At 27.5% G+C, this 18,364-nt stretch overlaps 2 protein-coding genes across 7 annotated transcripts in view; one reads left to right on the top strand and one right to left on the bottom strand.

The window, feature by feature from the left end:
• Positions 1–18,364, bottom strand: part of stac (C2 and C2B_Munc13-like domain-containing protein staccato) — a 352,276-nt gene that overhangs the window by 226,842 nt on the left and 107,070 nt on the right. The window lies entirely within an intron of this gene.
• The window catches only part of LOC142324985 (uncharacterized), a 91,539-nt gene that overhangs the window by 16,003 nt on the left and 57,172 nt on the right, over positions 1–18,364 (top strand). Inside the window, exon 3 of one of the 5 annotated variants that reach the window (XM_075366196.1) lies at positions 7,702–8,286. The exons of the other annotated variants lie outside the window; for them this stretch is intronic. Within the exon in view, the coding sequence (XP_075222311.1) occupies positions 7,702–8,076 (375 nt within the window). The 3' untranslated portion in view covers positions 8,077–8,286. Of the gene's footprint in view, positions 1–7,701; positions 8,287–18,364 lie in introns of those variants that run through there. 5 annotated transcript variants of the gene reach the window in all.

Here is an 18,364-nt window from a genome sequence, read left to right as displayed (position 1 = left end):
GGGTAATAGGATAAAAGAGGGTTGTTGGCAAGTAGCAATGTTAAGCAATTGATGCAGTCACAACTCAACAGCTGTAGCAATGTTAAACAATTGATGCAGTCACAACTTAACAACTATGTGAAAAGGAGAAGAAAAAACACAAAGGTTATTATTCCCAGTAAATACAGTACAATGTATTTACTGGGACAACACACAATACCTTGCAATATTACAAAAAATGCATAATACTGCCATAATATGAAACACTGAAGGCAAGCTAAAGTAGTGAAAGCAATATTATTTTCAAAAATCATTTTAGCAATGCAACATCCTTTCTTTCTTAACTAAAACTGGAAATCTACCCTTCTGACGTACTTACTGCAGCAGAGTTTTTTTTTTAATGCACACTATATTAAAGATATGTAAAACTTACAGGAAAATATTATTCATTTCTAACCCTAGTATCTGTATAGAATAGGTGGATTCAAGAGATGATTGCTTCTAAGTTTTATAAAATATATACATAATACTGATTACAATGTAAATAATTTACATAATAAATGATGGTAAATAAACTTTTTATTGAACAGTACAATAACTTAACAGTTAGGTGTTATAAAAATTACTGCCATTTGGTTACAATTTATGCAATTTATATTTATACCGGTTACATTTTTGTCATGAATATATATATTTCAATTCCTGTGAATTATAATAAACTGCACCTCTTACAATCTGATAGTTTTGCAATACTTGGAATAATTTAGGAATAATATTCTTGAAATTCTATTTTCTAAGAGGAGTAAGAATAAAAAACTAATGACTTAAATCATGTCTGTTAAATTGATTCCTGTATATCATCAAAGTTAAAAAAGCTGAAGTCAGTTTTCGTAAATGCTTCTTATATTAATCGTTAGCTAATGACCACTGAATTAAACTGTCTCTAAAATATTTTAAAATTCTTCACATTGTAAAGATTATGTTATTCTTTAAGTCCTGTATGGTATATAGTAGACATTTTGATTCACCCTGTTGTGAATGGCTGAATAATATATGTATATATATTTTTTTTATTTTTTATTTTTTTTTTTAAAAAGGATATTCTTTTCTTTAAAGTTAGATTAATATAAAATATTAATATTAATAATATATATTGTGATCTTTATTAATATTGGATCAAATATAATCCAATCTTCAATTCCTTTAAAGTATTATATTCATTTCATAAAAATCTTTGTTATCTACATATTTAAAATAAAAAAAAAAAAACCTGAAAGCCCAAAAGTAAATTAATAAATCTTCCACTACGTAAAAGTGATGTATTTTTTAATTAAAAAGTTTTCATTGTAGCAGTTCAAAATATAAAAAAGGGATGGATGTGAAAGTTATCACAATGAAAGTAGGTTCACATGAGTCAGTCATTCTAGTTTCAATCATATCATAAATATTTAACATTATTTTCAAACGTACTAAGCTTATTAGAATGTTATTTTAATTTAATAATTAAAAAAATTAAACTATAATTATTTTTTGAAATATATAAATATTTTATTACTAATAATCAAGAATGTAGCTTAGTCTTATATCTGACCAAAGATCCACTTAGAGATTTTTCTTACTCATTTTCAGTTTATAAAAATAATTTATTGGTGATTTATTTTGAATGGACTAAAACGGTGATATTGCCTAAACTGGTCATAAATTAAGCTTTAAATCACTCTTTTGTCAAATTTAAATTTCTGTTAGACTCTCTTAACATAATTTCATACTAGGAAATGAAATGCTGGTTAAGCCCAGAGGTCAATTCACTTTCAGTAAGTGATGTAGGATCCTGGGAATTATCTGGGAGAAAATTAAGAGGTTATGGAGGTATGAGAACAGTACTGTATGAAGGGACTGTAAGGTTGCTTTAAAATTATTAACAAAGCACAAATTAGTATTGTGCTCAGAACCACCTCTGTATTGATTTGCTGCTATGAATAGTATCATAATTCCAAGCATTCTTTAAAATTAAAGTTATTTAATTCCTAATATTTATGTTTTAAAAGTGTGGTTATAGTTTTACTCTTTTTATTTAAATAAAAAATTCAATTAAAAAAATGATAAAATTTTTTTTACATGTCATTAAAATTAGTTTTATGTTTTTAGTTCAAAGTTATTAGAGTAATTTCATATGACTATATTTTAACTGTTTTATATTTTAATAAAAGAAACAGGGTATTGAGAAAGTAGATAGTCAGTCTTAAAATGGGGATGAGTTTCCAAAGTCTAGATACATTTAAAATTTTTATATAATTGGTTAATTATTTAACACCTAACAGATAAACAAATAAAATAATTCATATTACTTCTCAACAAATGTGTAACCTTTTAGGGTTGTTAACCTTGTTAACGATTGATTCATCTGTATTTGGTTGTATTGACCACACTTCTGGTCAGTCTAGAAAAATTTTCATTATGTTTCCTAAAACAGTAATCTGAAATAATTATAACAATTTTACAAATTTTTTGCTTAAAGAAATACAACAACATGAGTATGCATTACAACTCTATAAAGGAGATATTGATCATCCATTTGTTACACATACCAACTTATAAGAAGAAATAATAAAGAATTGATAAATGTAATAAAATAATAAATTGATAAAGAATTTAAGAATACAAGAAGAATTAAAAAAATATTTAAATGTTAATAAAATATTTTTAATATAAAAATGGAATTACTTTTATCAAGAAATGAAATTCTGCAAATACACACAAAATAGCTTAATTAAAACACCTTACAGCAGGGTATCTGATTTCTTTATGAGGCTTAATAGATCTTGTTAAAAAAAAAAAAATTATTATTGGTACTTCTGTTATTTATGATATGTTAATTTTTTGGAGTTTTCATGTTTGATAAACTATGAAAATTCATATATTTACTACTAAAGAAATAAACAACTAAACAAGAAAAAAAAGTATAGAATAAGGTAAGCCTAGAAACTTCATTATATATAAAAAAAAAAAATTAAAAAAAAATTCACACAGATATTATAAATATAAATCAAGAACATATTTGTAATAAAAAATAAATATATTCTAAGTATACAAAAGTGAAACAGATCTTGGCAAAAGTCTGAAGGACTCTTGCAAGTTGAAAAAAAGTACTGCAAAATACATGAAAGTCTGATAAAGTAAAGAAGTTGAAAAAAAATATAAATAATTGTTTGTTAGTTTGACCATATTGTCACCACGTACTATTTAGTTTTTTAGTATAAAGAAAAAACAGCAGCTGGTACAGTAGCATCTACTGAAAACTAATTCAATGGAAAAATAAATTATAACATAATAATTTATTTTTATGTAAACTTATTGTTTTAACTGTTATCTATCTAATAGCTCCATTCTCCTTGAACTATGTATATTATGCAGAGTTGTGATGGAAAATTGGAAGCCTATTATTCATAATGACAATGTGGTCAAAATTGCAAACAATTACTTATGTTTTTTAAACTTCTTTATTTTATCAGACTGATATATTTTGCAGTACTGTTTTTTTTTCAATTTGCAAGAGTCCTTCAGACTTTTGCCAAGATCTCTTTTAATTTTTGGATACTTGAGTATATTTATTTTTTATTACAAATATACAAGTATTCTTGATTTCTATTTTTATATTATTTGACTGACTTTTTCTTTTTTTCTCCCTTACGTTACTACAGTTTATTCAGTGACAAGAATTGGTTGATTTAGTAGTTCATTGTTTTTCCTTTGCTCATCACACCATAACATATGAGTATAATCTAAAAAAAATAAGAGAAAAGAATTCTGCTAACTGATGTTCTTATTCCTGCTTTTCTACTATATGCACGTTTACATTCACCAAGTAATGCTATTATTAAGAAAATTTGTACAGTACATACAACTTTTATCAAGTAAAAAACATAGAAATAATCATATCTATTTAATTATTTAAAACTAACTTAACAACTAATTAAAACAACCAAAATTATTTATCATTTATTAAAACTTTGTTATAGTATTTTTACTACAGTTTTTTAGAACAGTATATGATTTAAATATTAATATCCTATTAATACAATTTAACAATTAAGGTAGAATTAAATAATCGATGTTCAAGACTAAACTAAGCAAAGCTAAAATCATTTGATTTCAAATATCTTTCTTATAAACTCTAATAGCCCATATATTCTTAAGAAAACCAGGTAATTTATTATACACAGCTAAACCAATATAGTAAAATAAATTGGAGACTATTTTTGGTGTTTTATTGCCATTATGTAGTAATTGTTATTAATCTAATACATTTATGTAGATCATTATTAAAAAATAATTTATTAGTTAAATAAAATGGTAAAGAAAAGAAAGAATATTGAAATTAATAAAATATTAATATTAATATTCAAAAAATTCAATGGTATAAACATATAAGGTTTGGGTCTAAGTTACATTTATATTCTCCTCATGCATTTATTTTCAAGCACCTGTAGTTTATTACTTGTAACTTATTAAAAGTGTTAAGAATTATGCAGCAGTATTGGAAATAAGACACAATAGTACATTTATAATACATAATAGACATAATGTATACATTTTATTAATAGCAAATTTGCAAAACTACTTTTAAAATTACTTTCAACAAAAATTTTTTATTAAGTTTACAATATATATATATATTATTTTTCTAAAACTGATCCTTTTGGGAATCATATTCCTCTGCACTATACAACTTATAATAATCTGATCAACCCAAGTACAGAATTAATAGCACTCTTGTTTGGATTATGGAAAAATGTAGGTGTCATCCTATTTTATTAATTCTGTACTTGCGTTGATCAGATTAATATAATAATATATAATTTAATAAAAAAAAATATATATATATAATATACTAGCAACCATGTTGCGGCTTCATCCGCTTTATATGGTTACTTGTATTTTCCACTGCAGTCAATTTTTTATTAATTTGTTTTTTACTCAATGTAACTAGAGGTAGATGCTGCCAGTCGCATCACTCATAGTGGCAGTGGTTGTGTTGGTGGAGTCACTATACTGTACACTGACACCCCTGAAAAAATTGAAATTTAAAAATACCTGAAAATTGTTTTTAGATATTTATCTGAAGAGTATTTGCAAGCCCAAATCTAGTGAATATCTTGTTTAGTTGAGTTGGAAGTGAGGAAAATTTACAGCCACTGTACAAATTTTTTAAATTTTTTTCACCCCTTTCAAGGATAAATTTTTAAAATCTACAAATTTTATTCTAGATATTTATATGAAGATTACAAACACCAAAAATCAAGTTCATACCTACATTTGTACCAAGAAATTAAAAGAAAAATGTCATTGTTACTCTATTTGTAACCCTTTAAACTAGGAATTAAAAAAAAGCCTTCCTTAGTGTGCATTTATGTCATAAGAAGAATGTGTATACAGATTTTCATCAATTTATCTTCAATAATTTTAGCTGGGCATTGATTATGAATGACTCACATCATGAAGAAACACAATATATAGAAATATAAAACTATATATATATATATATATATATATATATATATATGAATTTTAAAAGTCATACTATTATTTAACATAACATCTGAATATTTAATCTTTCTAACTTTTTTCAAAATTTCACCTGAAATGATATCACCAAATTTCTGCCCCTTATTGTTTTTCTGTCTTTTTCTTGTAATTAAGCACATAACTCTACTATTCATATAAATTTAAAAAAATCAACATGTCATCTGCAAACAGATAAATTACACAATATTCAACATTCTTCATGTCAAAAACAGAGAGGGCCAAAAAATAACTGTGGAACTCTACATTTGCTATTAGGTTACAATTAGTTAGCTATTTCCTAACATAGATGTCTGTATACCTATACTGTATAGTTTTTGAGTGTTGCTGTGATCATAAATCACAGCAACACTCTCAAAAGCATGTTCAAATGCACAAAAAAAATTATAACTATAACCTCAGAATTACCTTGAAACCGATAAATTTCAGTACTGTTCTGCAATGATATTCTTCCCTAAAACTAGCCTCCTGCAACTTAAGTATTACATTCCTGACAATAAACTCTTTCATTCTTAGGTATGCATCATATTTAATTATCCTTTTAATTCACAATAACTCATTAATAGATCTAAGTGAATAACAACTTCAGTATTAGTATACCACATTTGGTTTAGACAGTGCAAAAATATTTTTAGCCCATCACACTTCTCCAAAAAAAAAAATTACGATATTAAATAGGAATTATATTAAAACAATCAAAATTATATCTAATAATTTAATAAATAATATTACAAAACCAGTAAGATGGTAAGTTTCTTTTTACGTAAATACAATTTTTCTCAGATCTTCCTTACTTAATTATCTAAAATTGGAGAATTTTTTTTCTGTATTGTTTTATTTACAATTAATTTCCTGAACAATGAAACTATAAGTAAATTGTACAATAATAATGAAGTGACAGGGAGGCATCCAGTGATATCTGCAAAGGCAATATAATAATTTAAATACAGTACAGTACAATAAAAATAACCTAATAAGAAAATAACTAATAAAAAATATAACAATAATATTAAATGGTTGCAAAATCAACAAAACAGATTAAGCTATTTAGTATAAAATAATTGTCACAAGTCATAGATGAGAAAAAAGAAAACATATAACAACAAATTAACACTGGTCAAATATAAAAAAATTAATTAACAAAAGGATGATACTCAACACATAACAACCTCTATATCCAATATATTCAGCCTCACATTTTCACTATTTTCCAAAAGGTTAACAGCCAGATGGTTTTCGTGCACATACGTGCATATTTTGAACTTAGACGATGGATTTCTTCATGAATAGATGGTATATCTAGGTAATCATGGATCTCTTCGTTCCTCACAAACCATGGCGCTTCCAAAATGTTCCTCAGCACTTTATTCTGGAACCTTTGAATGTAATCAATATTGCTGTTGCTTGCCATACCCTAAAGTTGTATACCGTAGGCCCATACTGACTTTAAAAACACCTTATATAACAATAGTTTGTTATTTGACAATAACACAGACCTTCTTCCTAATAACTATTTCAACCATCTAAGCTTGATATTAAATTGTTTCCTCTTTTCTCATACATGATTTTTCCATGTTAGGCAGTGATCCAAATGAAGTCCTAGGTATTGTACATTGTCCAAATGAGAGATGTGAACTCCAACTAGGCAAAATTGGAGAATGATAATAAATTTTATATTGCCTTACTTATTATTATATTACTAAGCACGCCGTTCTTATTTTTCTTCTTCATCTTCTCACTTGTTAATATACTTATTAGATGAGTGATCAAAGACTATCTATCATCTTGTTCTTTCCACCACCATTTTTTTCTCATTACTCATCTATTTTATATCCTCTTAATTGTACAGAATAACCATTTACTGAATACTGGTCATTTGCCTTTTGCTATTTATTACAATTTTTAACATTATTTACATATAATAAGAATTTTATACTGATTTTATTAATTTTTATTTGTCAGGCTTTTTTTTGAATACATACTTTGTGTTATTTAAAAAGTTAATCTTAAGAAGAAAAAAATCTAGAAAACAAATTTAGAGAATAATTCTGGCACAGGAAGTAGGAGTGCCAGCCAGACTATAATTATTTTTAATAGTTTATTTTAGTCAGTTGACGTGTTCATTATCTGTGTGTGCAGAGTTGGCTGGTGCTCCACCTCAATACAGATGGTGAAATAAGATGGAAACGAAGTTTAGATAATGAGGATGTGATGAAATCTGAAGATGCAAAATTGATTAAACAAAAAAGAGTAAATGCCTTAAAAAGAGTTTTATTTGATACTCAGTATGTTAGGAGAAGGCGTAATCGTGCTAGAAACAGGCGAGATGTTAATGCTAATCTCATAAACCAAGAAGGACCTCCTCCTCCCCCTTTTCCTCCTCAATCTTCTCCACCAGTTAATGAACAAAAGAAAGATTGTGATAAGGAACCAGGGGGAAAAGGATTAAAAAACTACATTTGTAATATTTGGAATATTATTACCAACCAATTTAAATCATGGTTTAGAAGATGATTTTAATATCAATGGTAAATTTAAATAAAATAAATAGACTTCTACTCTTTCCAATATGCATGTGTGTGCATGCACACACACACACACACACACACACACACACACACACACACACATACACTTACATAAATATGAATAAATTAATTAATAATTATTCTATATATACCTGAAATTATATAGGAATATGAAATTTAGAAACAATACATCCAATTAAGAAACAATTTAATAATCTAATCTTAAAAAGAAATTGTAGTTTTAAATAATATTATTGTTTTCATTGTTATTGTAATATTATATTAAATGGTTTTAAAATGAAAAATTAGTTTGTTTCATTTCCAAAATTAATTTTAATCAAAAATAATATATTTTAATAAAATTGTATGATATTTAACTTGTAATTTCTTGAAGCTCAACGTGTATGGTGCTGTTTCAACAAAAGGCATTAATAAAACGCATCTTTATTTTAGGTATACAATTATTTTCTGAAAATATGATAATAAATCTGTAACTGGGGTTTGTTTCTTTTTTAAGAAGGTTCTTTTAAAATTTTATTTTAGTTTTTCTCTCACTTGATGTTGTTTACAGTCATTAATGACAGTTTGAAAATATGTACGGACATCAAAACTACCACAAAATTAGAGAAATTATTCCTAGAATGAAGATACAGACTGATAAAAAATTTAAACAGGGATTCAAAAGGGTTCTCTCAAAAAAAAAGTGGGGAAATTGAATATGATTAATCCTAATTTTAATTTTCCCATTTCATCATCCAGTTTACACGATTTTACTTTTTGTTGTCATAAGAAATTTAAATTAAAAATATTAATAATTATTCTCTGGGGTTTCCTCTCATGTTTCTCTTGCATGTGATAAGAGACAACTGAAAGGAGAGTAAGATGTTTACCTATATTTTTCTGTATACAGAAGCGTAATTAGTGCTTTGATGATTATTGTGGTCTGTAGCCTTTCAGCCATTCATCTGCCATTAAAAAAAAAATATATATATATATAAATATAATAGATTTGTAACCATTCAGGATATGATTTCCTTTTTATGTGTAATGTGTTTCCAGTTTTGGAGTAAATGTGTTTTGTTAGTAATACTGCCTAATGACACTAGCCTTCCATGCCATAAAGAATAATAATAAAAGAAAATTGTAAAACTATTTCCTTCACCAGTTTAAAAGTCACTAGGAGACAGAAGATTTTTATATAGTTCCTAATATTATCATTCAACTATTATTTATATTATCGTCTATTTGCAGTAACCATATATACTTATATTTTAACAATAGCACTAACTTTTTAAATAATGTAAAACAAAATTACTATTTTTTTAAACATGGATAATTTCTAATAAAATAAGAGGTAAATATTAAAAATTAAAAAACACGACTGCCAAATAAAACCAATGCAGACAAACATTGCGAGTGACAACTTTGTATATAGTATAATTTTTTTAATAATTTATTTAAGCATATACTTGCATATGTATATAGCCTATGTCACTCCCAATAATGTAAGAATTCCAGCGCGGGATCATATATTTAAATCAGTTCAGCCACTGAGCTACTATGGTGGAACAAACATATATATACACATACACCCTAAATACATTATACTGCTTTCTGGGCAGTCCTCAAGTAAATATAATGGGAATATTCTAATTAAAGAGCATTCTGTTCAAAAGAATATTCTATAAAAAAAAATTCTTATGTTTTTTACATGTGAAATTTTTGACATTCTGAATAAAGAATAAAAAAACAAAAAATAGCATGAACTAATTGTTAAACAAAAGTTTAAGATAATACAATATTATACAAATGGTTATATTAGGTAGCATTATTTCAAGGGCTCATAAACAGACTCCTAGAATATTAATTTAATAATGGTATTAAAAAATTTAATCACTAACTTTAAATTAATGGACTTCTAAAGTACTTTAAAAGGTAATTAAAAAACACTTTTCTTCCTGAAGTATTCAATAGTATTGTTAATGGCATCTGACCTAAGGCGAAACCTTTTAAGTTTGTAATTGAATCATTTATTCAAAGTACTTAATTTCTTTTTAATATGTTGTTTTTATCAAATTTAATTTGTAATTTCATATTTCTTCATTTGATTTGAATAGTAGATTTTTATGTGCGGTGTACAAATTTTTTTTTTTTGAGATGATATCCAAAAATTGATTTCATTTTTGTGTGTTCTATCTGTTTATGTTCCTTCTATTTCTTATTGAATTTGTGACCAGTATAAATAAAATATTACCAGATAATACCAGATAAAATATTAAGTGCAATCAATACAGTATAATCTATATGCTCCTGGATTTTTTTTTATTTTCAGTGCGCATTTTGTTAGTTTTTAAAGTTTTTAATTATGTTATATATTTTCCTGCTATTATGAACAAACATAATAAATTACACTGAAATTTGTATTTTTGAGAAAGCCATTAGACGTGAAAATTCTAAAATAAGTAAATTTATTTGATTATGTTGGTTTTTTGTTATGTTCCTATGTTGAATGTATGATGTTTACATCAAGTGCTAGGATAATAATAAGTGGTGGGGCTGAGCCTGATCCATTTGAAGGTTTAGTTTCACAACCATTATTGGAATTGGAGATCAATAGCAATTTAAAAGCCCAGCTTCAAGAATTGTGTATTACAAAAGCAAGAGAAGATGAATTTAATGGCAAAAAGTCTATTAAAATGTATTTTACAATTCCTCAGGTAAAATCATTTAATATATATATATATATATATATATATATATATATTTATCACTAAAAAGCAAAGAAAAAAATTCATCTAAATATCAGCTTTGATATTTTATTAAAATAAAATATATACATGGTTGGCGAAAAAAAAATATATAAATTCTATATTTATAATAATTCACAAAAAATTATTATTAAAAATACAAAAAAGTGTTTTATCACAAACTCATATTCTACAAACCACATAAACCTGATTATAATTACAAATTAACCTACTGAAAATTATTTTTCTCTTTAAATATTGCATATTTTTTAATATTTGCATTGTACTAGTATTGGAAACCTTATGGGAAAATTTGCTTATTTCTTACTTAAATGTCATTTATCTACTAACAATGTCTTTAGAAATAGATCGTTTCCGTTATAAGAGAACAGGTATACACTCAGCTTTGATTTGACGTTTGACAACTGAAATCACAGGAAATTTTACATGTTGCTCTGACTGACTGCTTGGACGGCATAGCAGTGAAAGTTCGAACAACGCATCTGACAATCAAAGCAAGTTGCTAGTCTTGTCTATTGCTCATTGTTGAGGTTATGTACTCATTATTTCAATTGAGAGTGAATTATCAGCAATTTTGATTTTTCTTTTAGTTTTCTGTGCAAGTATCTAGTTTTGTTTGAAAATGAAAAGGTTTTTAATTACAACTAGTAATGAAACTGGGAATTTCACAGTTCATAAACATTGTACTAGTAGCAATGAAAGATGAATCTATGGACACTATTGGTGTATCATCTGCTACTTCTTCAAGTGGTGCAAGTGCTGCAAACTTGCGCAGGTATGACAAAAGCCATTTATCACTAGGTTTCACAAAAACAATTATTAATGAAGAGGAACGGCTTTAATGCATAATATGCCTAGTTGTTTTAGCCTCTGACAGCATGAAACACCATAAATTGAAACAATACCTTGATACAAAACACACAGAACTTGCAAAAATACCTAGAGTTTTTTTAATGAAAACTAAACAGTATCAAATCTATAAAGAAGGTGTTTTTCAACATTACAAGTGTACATCTAAAGCTCTACTGGCATCTTAATCAGGTTCCCCACAGATCACTCAAAATAAAAAGCCTCACTATTAATGAAGAACTGGTATGCTGATAAGCTGATTCCTGCAGCTAGATATGGTTTCAACAATGTTTGGGGAATCCATACCAATGTCTATTACACTGTCTCAAGACAAATACAAGATATTTCAGAAGATTTACATGAGCAGTTAGTCGAGAAGATAAAAAATAGTTATTTTGCTTCTAGTTAATGTCTAGTTTGCATCTCTATGGAGATTGGTAGCCTCTTCAAGTTGATGAGGCTACCAATCTCCATAGAGATGCACATTTGACCACTTACATATAGTTTCTTGATGGTGAAAAGAAACCATAAAGAATATCTCTTTGCAAGAAATATTTTTTGTGAGCCCTTTAGGGCCAATATGACTGGGGAAAGAATTTTTGAAATAATTGATGGCTTTCTAAAGAAAAATGATATCTTGTGGGACAAATGTGTAGGTATTTGTACTTATGGAGCCTGTGCAAGTCGGAAATTTATACTGATCTAAGAGGCCTGATCAAAAAAGTGGCCCAGAAGCAAGATGCACACATAGAGAGTATTACAAATAGAGAGGCTTTAGCATCCAAACATATGAGCTCAGAACTGAATCATATGTTGCATGCAGTTGTAAAGTCAGGGAACCTTATAAAATTACAGCCTCTGAAGTCTTCAATTTTTAGATTCTATGTGAAGATGTGGTATCAAAGCATACAGCCATACTTTTTCACACTGAGGTTTGCTGGCTGGAGGGATGGTTTCAAGCAAAATCTTTGAACTGAGACATGAGGTTTTTAGGCTTTTACTGGATGAGAAACATTCCAATGCAGAATTATTTTATGATCCAAGTTTTCTTTTAAAACTAGCTTATTTGGCAGACATGTTAGAGAAACTTAATATTTTGAATAAATCTCTAGTGAAGAACAATGCAAACATTTTGCAATGGACTGAAAAAGTCCTAAGCTTTGTAAAGAAAAACTTAGTTTGTATGAGTCTGACTTAAAAAATGACAACTTGGAGCTATTTCAAAATCTACAAATCAAGGCTGAAGAATCTTATCTTAATTCAATTCCTTCACGTGAGAATATGTGTTTTGTAGCTCTCATAAACATCCTCAAACCTTGTTTTACGGAGTATTTTTATGAGAATTTGGATGGCCTGGCTTGGATACAAAATCCATTTAAAATCTCGGTGGAAAAATGCTAACTAAACATGACAGGCCAGAACAGCTCATTGACCTCCAAAGTGATACTGTCTTGGAAACAAAATTCAAGGAATGTTCACTCTCTTCCTTCTGGATAGGAGTCAAAGCAGAATATCCTTCTTTGAGTGAAAGTGCCTTAAAAGTACTCATCCCCTTCTCTACTTCATATTATTGTGAAATTGGATTTTCTGCTCTTGCTGCCATGAAGGGCAAACATCGAACAAGATTACAGTTACATTGTCCGAGATGACACCACATTTTAGCAAGCTTTGTGCCGAAAAAAAACAGGCTCATCCCTCTTCTTAGTACTGGAATTTGATAAAGTTCAATGTTTCAATACATGTTCTGATATTTGTAACTACAGTTTTTAATTAAACCTCCTTTTCTATGATCATAAGTACTTTAATTTTATTGGTACAATAGCAATATGGAAAATATCTATCTATCTATCTAAATCTAAATATATATGCTAGGAGGGGCTTGGCTTTAAAATACACCATGAAGGGGGGCAAGAGGTAAAAAATTTGAGAACCTATGTTTTATGACATTACTGTATAATCTCATCAGAAATAATTTTCCAGTGGTAAGACAGGAAATATCAATGTAATATTGTTTAATTTTTTGAATAAAATTAAAAGTATTTCAGTATTATCATTAAATATTAAACAGTTATCTTTAAAGAGAATTCTTAATTTTACAATGGATAATAAACAATATAATTTTTTTTTTCAACATTTGTTCAATCTTTACGTAATACTTTATAACTATGAAATGAAATAAACATTAAACTAATGTATAAATAAATATACACTAAATTATTAAAAAAAAATTTTGAAATCATTAAAAATAAATATGTGATTTGGTTACCTACAGAAAATTCCTACTTTAATATTTATACTTTTACTGTCAACATTTTATGTAATCTATTTTAATCAGATTAATTGCTACTATCTGAACTGAAGCAGCAGATTTAAATTTTTTTTCATGGGCATGTGTTAATTTGTTGCTCTATATAATCTATTGTAGTCCTTCTTTTGGGTGTGACATATTGTAAGTTTCTGAGGTAAATAGGTACCAGACCAAGGTACATTCCTTGTGAGTAACAATGTTCACTAATCAGTCACCATGGTGAAGAGAGAGTATGTTAGCGTTCAAATTAATATGAATGCAGATGTTATTTAACAAAAAAAGTAACTTTATTTAGAAAACAAATCATACCTGTAGAATTTTTTAATACTTAGTAATTAATGTCTTCCTTTATTCTTAATCACTTCATGAACAAGATTTGACATTGATTCAGCAAGTGTAATACACATTTTTTTTTTATTTCTTCTTCATGAAACCATACCAATATTATTTATTTAATGAGGTCAAGTTTTGTGGTACAATTCATTTTTAAGAGTTGTTTTTTTACTATTGTCCATAGGTTTTCAATTGGGTTTTAGTCTGAGGAGTTTTTAGCCACAAGAGCACTTTAATAATTTCATTCTTTGAAAACCTTTTTCACTTTTTTGGCCATATGGTATGGCGCCAACACTTCATTGTCTTTGGAAATTGTTTTGAAGTTGTATCACAACCCTTCCCTTCAGAATCTCGATGTATCCATCATTTGTCAATATACCATCAATTGGAAATAATGAACAAGGGTCTTCAAATGTGAAACAACCCCAAAACATTTTTTTTTTTCGGAGAATGTTTAACTAATTACTGGATGTGAGCTGGTGTTATATTTTCATCTGATGCTTTTCTAATTCATGGAATCCTTGGTCCTAAATATAAAAATGTAGCTTGTCAGAAAACACAACATTTTTCCAGCCTTCTTTGGCTCAGTTTTGCACATTGCTGGTGTTAAAAGCTGCTTTTTCGCTGGTCAACGAGCTTTCTGTCCAACTGTAAGAAGTCAGCGACTAACAGTCAGTTGTCACGAGTAAATTTGTTCCACTGACTACTAATTCTCAAGTAAATAGTCCACAGCAGATAATTTTGGATTAAGTTTACTCTTATTCACTAACAATTGATCCTATGTTAGAGTAATTTTTCTTTTACGTCACATTTACCTTTCCTTTGAGGTGGAAAGGAACCAGTCTCTTTAAATTGTTTTAAAATAGCATTCACTGCCCCTAGTCCAACACCAAATTCAGAAGTTTTTTATTGTGTCACACTGCTGTGCTCAGCAAGAGAAACAATTTTCAAATATAAGTACGTTCTTGAAATTATGTTCATTATTATATATGCAAGACACAAAGAACAAAAAGTTTGAAAATATGATATTGTAATAAAAAATGAAAAAAACTTTCACAAAATATTATTTACAACATGAAAATTGCTGAATAACCAAAGAACAATAACCTCACATTACACAGACAATTTAAAGAACGAGTGATCAAGCAGTGTAGCCACAGCATAGAAATAAATGTTTCCTATGGTTGGATTAATTTGCACGCTACTGACACCTAGTGTCACCTAAGTGACATCTAGTCACTTGTAGGCTGAATATCTCATGTCTTCAGTTGGTTTGATATACAGATATGTAAGTTTATATTTGTATATTTGACTCAATGACAAAGTCAAGAGCAAATAACTACTAACTATTACTACTGATTTTCAATAGTAAGTCTACTAATCAAACTATGTTAGACTACTAACTTCAATAGTAACTATTGAAGTTACTATTAACTAACTAACATAGTTAATAGTAGTAACTAATCCCTACTAACTTTCAATAGTAAGTCTGGCATCATCACTTTCAGGAATAATTTTAGCTTATTTCAGGTTGCTTACAATCATTACAGTTACAGGCACTTGAGAAACTACACACAAATTACTTAAAAATAAAGTTTCAACTTGGTTTAAGGAAATTTTTAAAGTGCTTTCATATTATCAAATTTTAAAAGTTTTCTGTGGCATGATATACATTACAGTAAAAAGTTAAGATTTTTTATATGCATATAAATCCCCCTTTTCTTACTCAGTTCTATTTCAAACTATCATATAGTAATGTGATTTAAATACCCGATCTTTTTTTTATAGAAATCACACTTTTTAATGAAAGTTTAAGTGAAATGATTGATATAACTAGAAAATTACGAATGTAGGGTGAAGACGTAATACTATTATAGATTAATGACAATTGTTGATGAAATTTGAGTAATTTAGATTTTGAAAGATAATATTATGTTAGTATATACTTAGTATATGGTTGAATATTTTAAAGCAAATGTTATAAATAATTTGAATGTAAAAAGAGAATGGCATTTTAATGTTGATAAGGTTGTTAACTACTTAAACTCTTACATATTACTGGGAACAGTAATTTCTAACAAGGTCAAATATATGCACATCTGTACACTGATGAATCCAAAAACCCCTTTGATTGGGTGGGGAAGGATAGTTCATTTAATTTTGTAAGAGGAATGGCTCCTTTGAGATTTTTGAAGATCATTAAAAAAAACAATTTTTTAAATCTTGAAGAGGGCTCCTATACCCTCTCTGTGAAATTTGTTATCTACTAAGCATTTTACATAAAGGATTTCAAAGGACAAAAATTTAAGGCAACAGAATTTTAAATATTCTTTACATAAATTATTTCCTACATTTTAATATCCTTTTGACAAAACTGCAATTTTAAATCATGATAGATTTCTAAGAGAAGTAGATTTTAGCAGAAACTTTCAAAGGAGAATATAATTTTTTTAAATAATTCATACTCTAAATAAGTTGGATATCAAAATTAACAACAAACAGTACTTGTATACAGGTACTATACAAATGAATCAACTCAAGTGAACCATCTCACAAACAAACTAAACAGAAATACAAAGGTTTTAATATTAAATAAGAGCAAGGTCTGAACACATCAAATATACTATTTAAATAAACATAGTTATACAAATAATTATAAAATACGAGAAATAGTATATATTCAGCACACTTAAACATATATCATTAGATTTTAGTTTACAATTAGGCATTTTAATATAGTTAAAAATTCTCTTTTTAAGAATTATGTGGTTTTAAAAGCTTAACATGTTCTAATTAAAATAATTTTTAATTTAAAACAAGAACTAAAAATTTACAACTATTATTTAAATACTGAATGGAATAAAAATTTTATTTGAAAATCTACAGTGTCAAGAGTGTGTAACATCAGTGTTACTGTCTGTGTAGAGGCTGGTCGGGATGACTTTCAAGAGTAGAAGCAATAATGAAGAAATCATCTTTGGAGAAATTAAGGAAATATCCCCAAGAGAAAGACTACTTAAAAGAATTGCAAGATCAGTGGACCAGACCTCTACTACACAGGAAATTAATCTAAGAAGATCAGCAGATCAGATCTCAAACATACAGAAAAATTATTTTAACAGTATTAATAATCATAGTATCGACAAAAGCACTTCATTACCATGGAGAAATGACGTATTATACAAAGACTTGATTTATGAAGGTTTTAAACAAGGCAAAGCTAAAGAACTTGAAATTATCTCAACAGTTCCAAATCTTATATCGAGTTCAAATTTCATAACTACTCACAGATTAATTTCCTCATATTTCAATTCAAAAGCAATGGATAATGTGTGGAGGATGAGGAAAGTCCCACTGGATTCCCACTTTGTGGGGAAAAACAGAACTGGAGATCAAAGAACGTTGAGATCAAGAAATTCTTACCAGACAAAGTGGTCACGTGTTACCAGATCTCAAAGGCAGTTTTTAAGAAGTCGCAAAAAAGTACGTAAGCAAGAAATTAAAGTTTCAGATGCAGTAATTAAAGCTATTCATTCAGCAAAGCAATCAGCACGCGCAGCAAAAAAAGCAGCTGACCAAGCAAAAATTGCTGCAATAGTAGCTGAAAATGCTGTTACAACTGCAGAACAATCATCTTTTATTTCTCTAATTCGTAATTTCTTTAGAAAAATTTTTAGATTAGATCAAAAGAACCAATATTAAAATTAAAATAAAAACTAATCTTTTCTTTCATAATAAGATATTGTATTTATATTTTTAAAAAATGTATTGAGTCATATTTAATACATATTTATTATTTTTTCAGTAAAAGAAAAAATATCATATAATAAAAAAAAAAAAAAAAAAGAAAAAAGTTAAATGATAAAATAAACAAATATTTTGATTCCTTTGCTGTATTTGTTAAGAGCGTTACAATAAAATGACTGTAAGCAATCAATCGCTAGTCACTCCTAAAACCAGCACAATCATCCTCAACAACAAAAAGAATGCATACCAGACACACCCAAAAAAAAAAA

Source organism: Lycorma delicatula, chromosome 5 (genome assembly GCF_047948215.1).
Source record: "Lycorma delicatula isolate Av1 chromosome 5, ASM4794821v1, whole genome shotgun sequence".
NCBI classification, from domain to species: domain Eukaryota; kingdom Metazoa; phylum Arthropoda; class Insecta; order Hemiptera; family Fulgoridae; genus Lycorma; species Lycorma delicatula.
The sequence above is the reverse complement of the archived record's forward strand: the minus strand, read 5'-3'. Positions and strand labels throughout refer to the sequence as shown.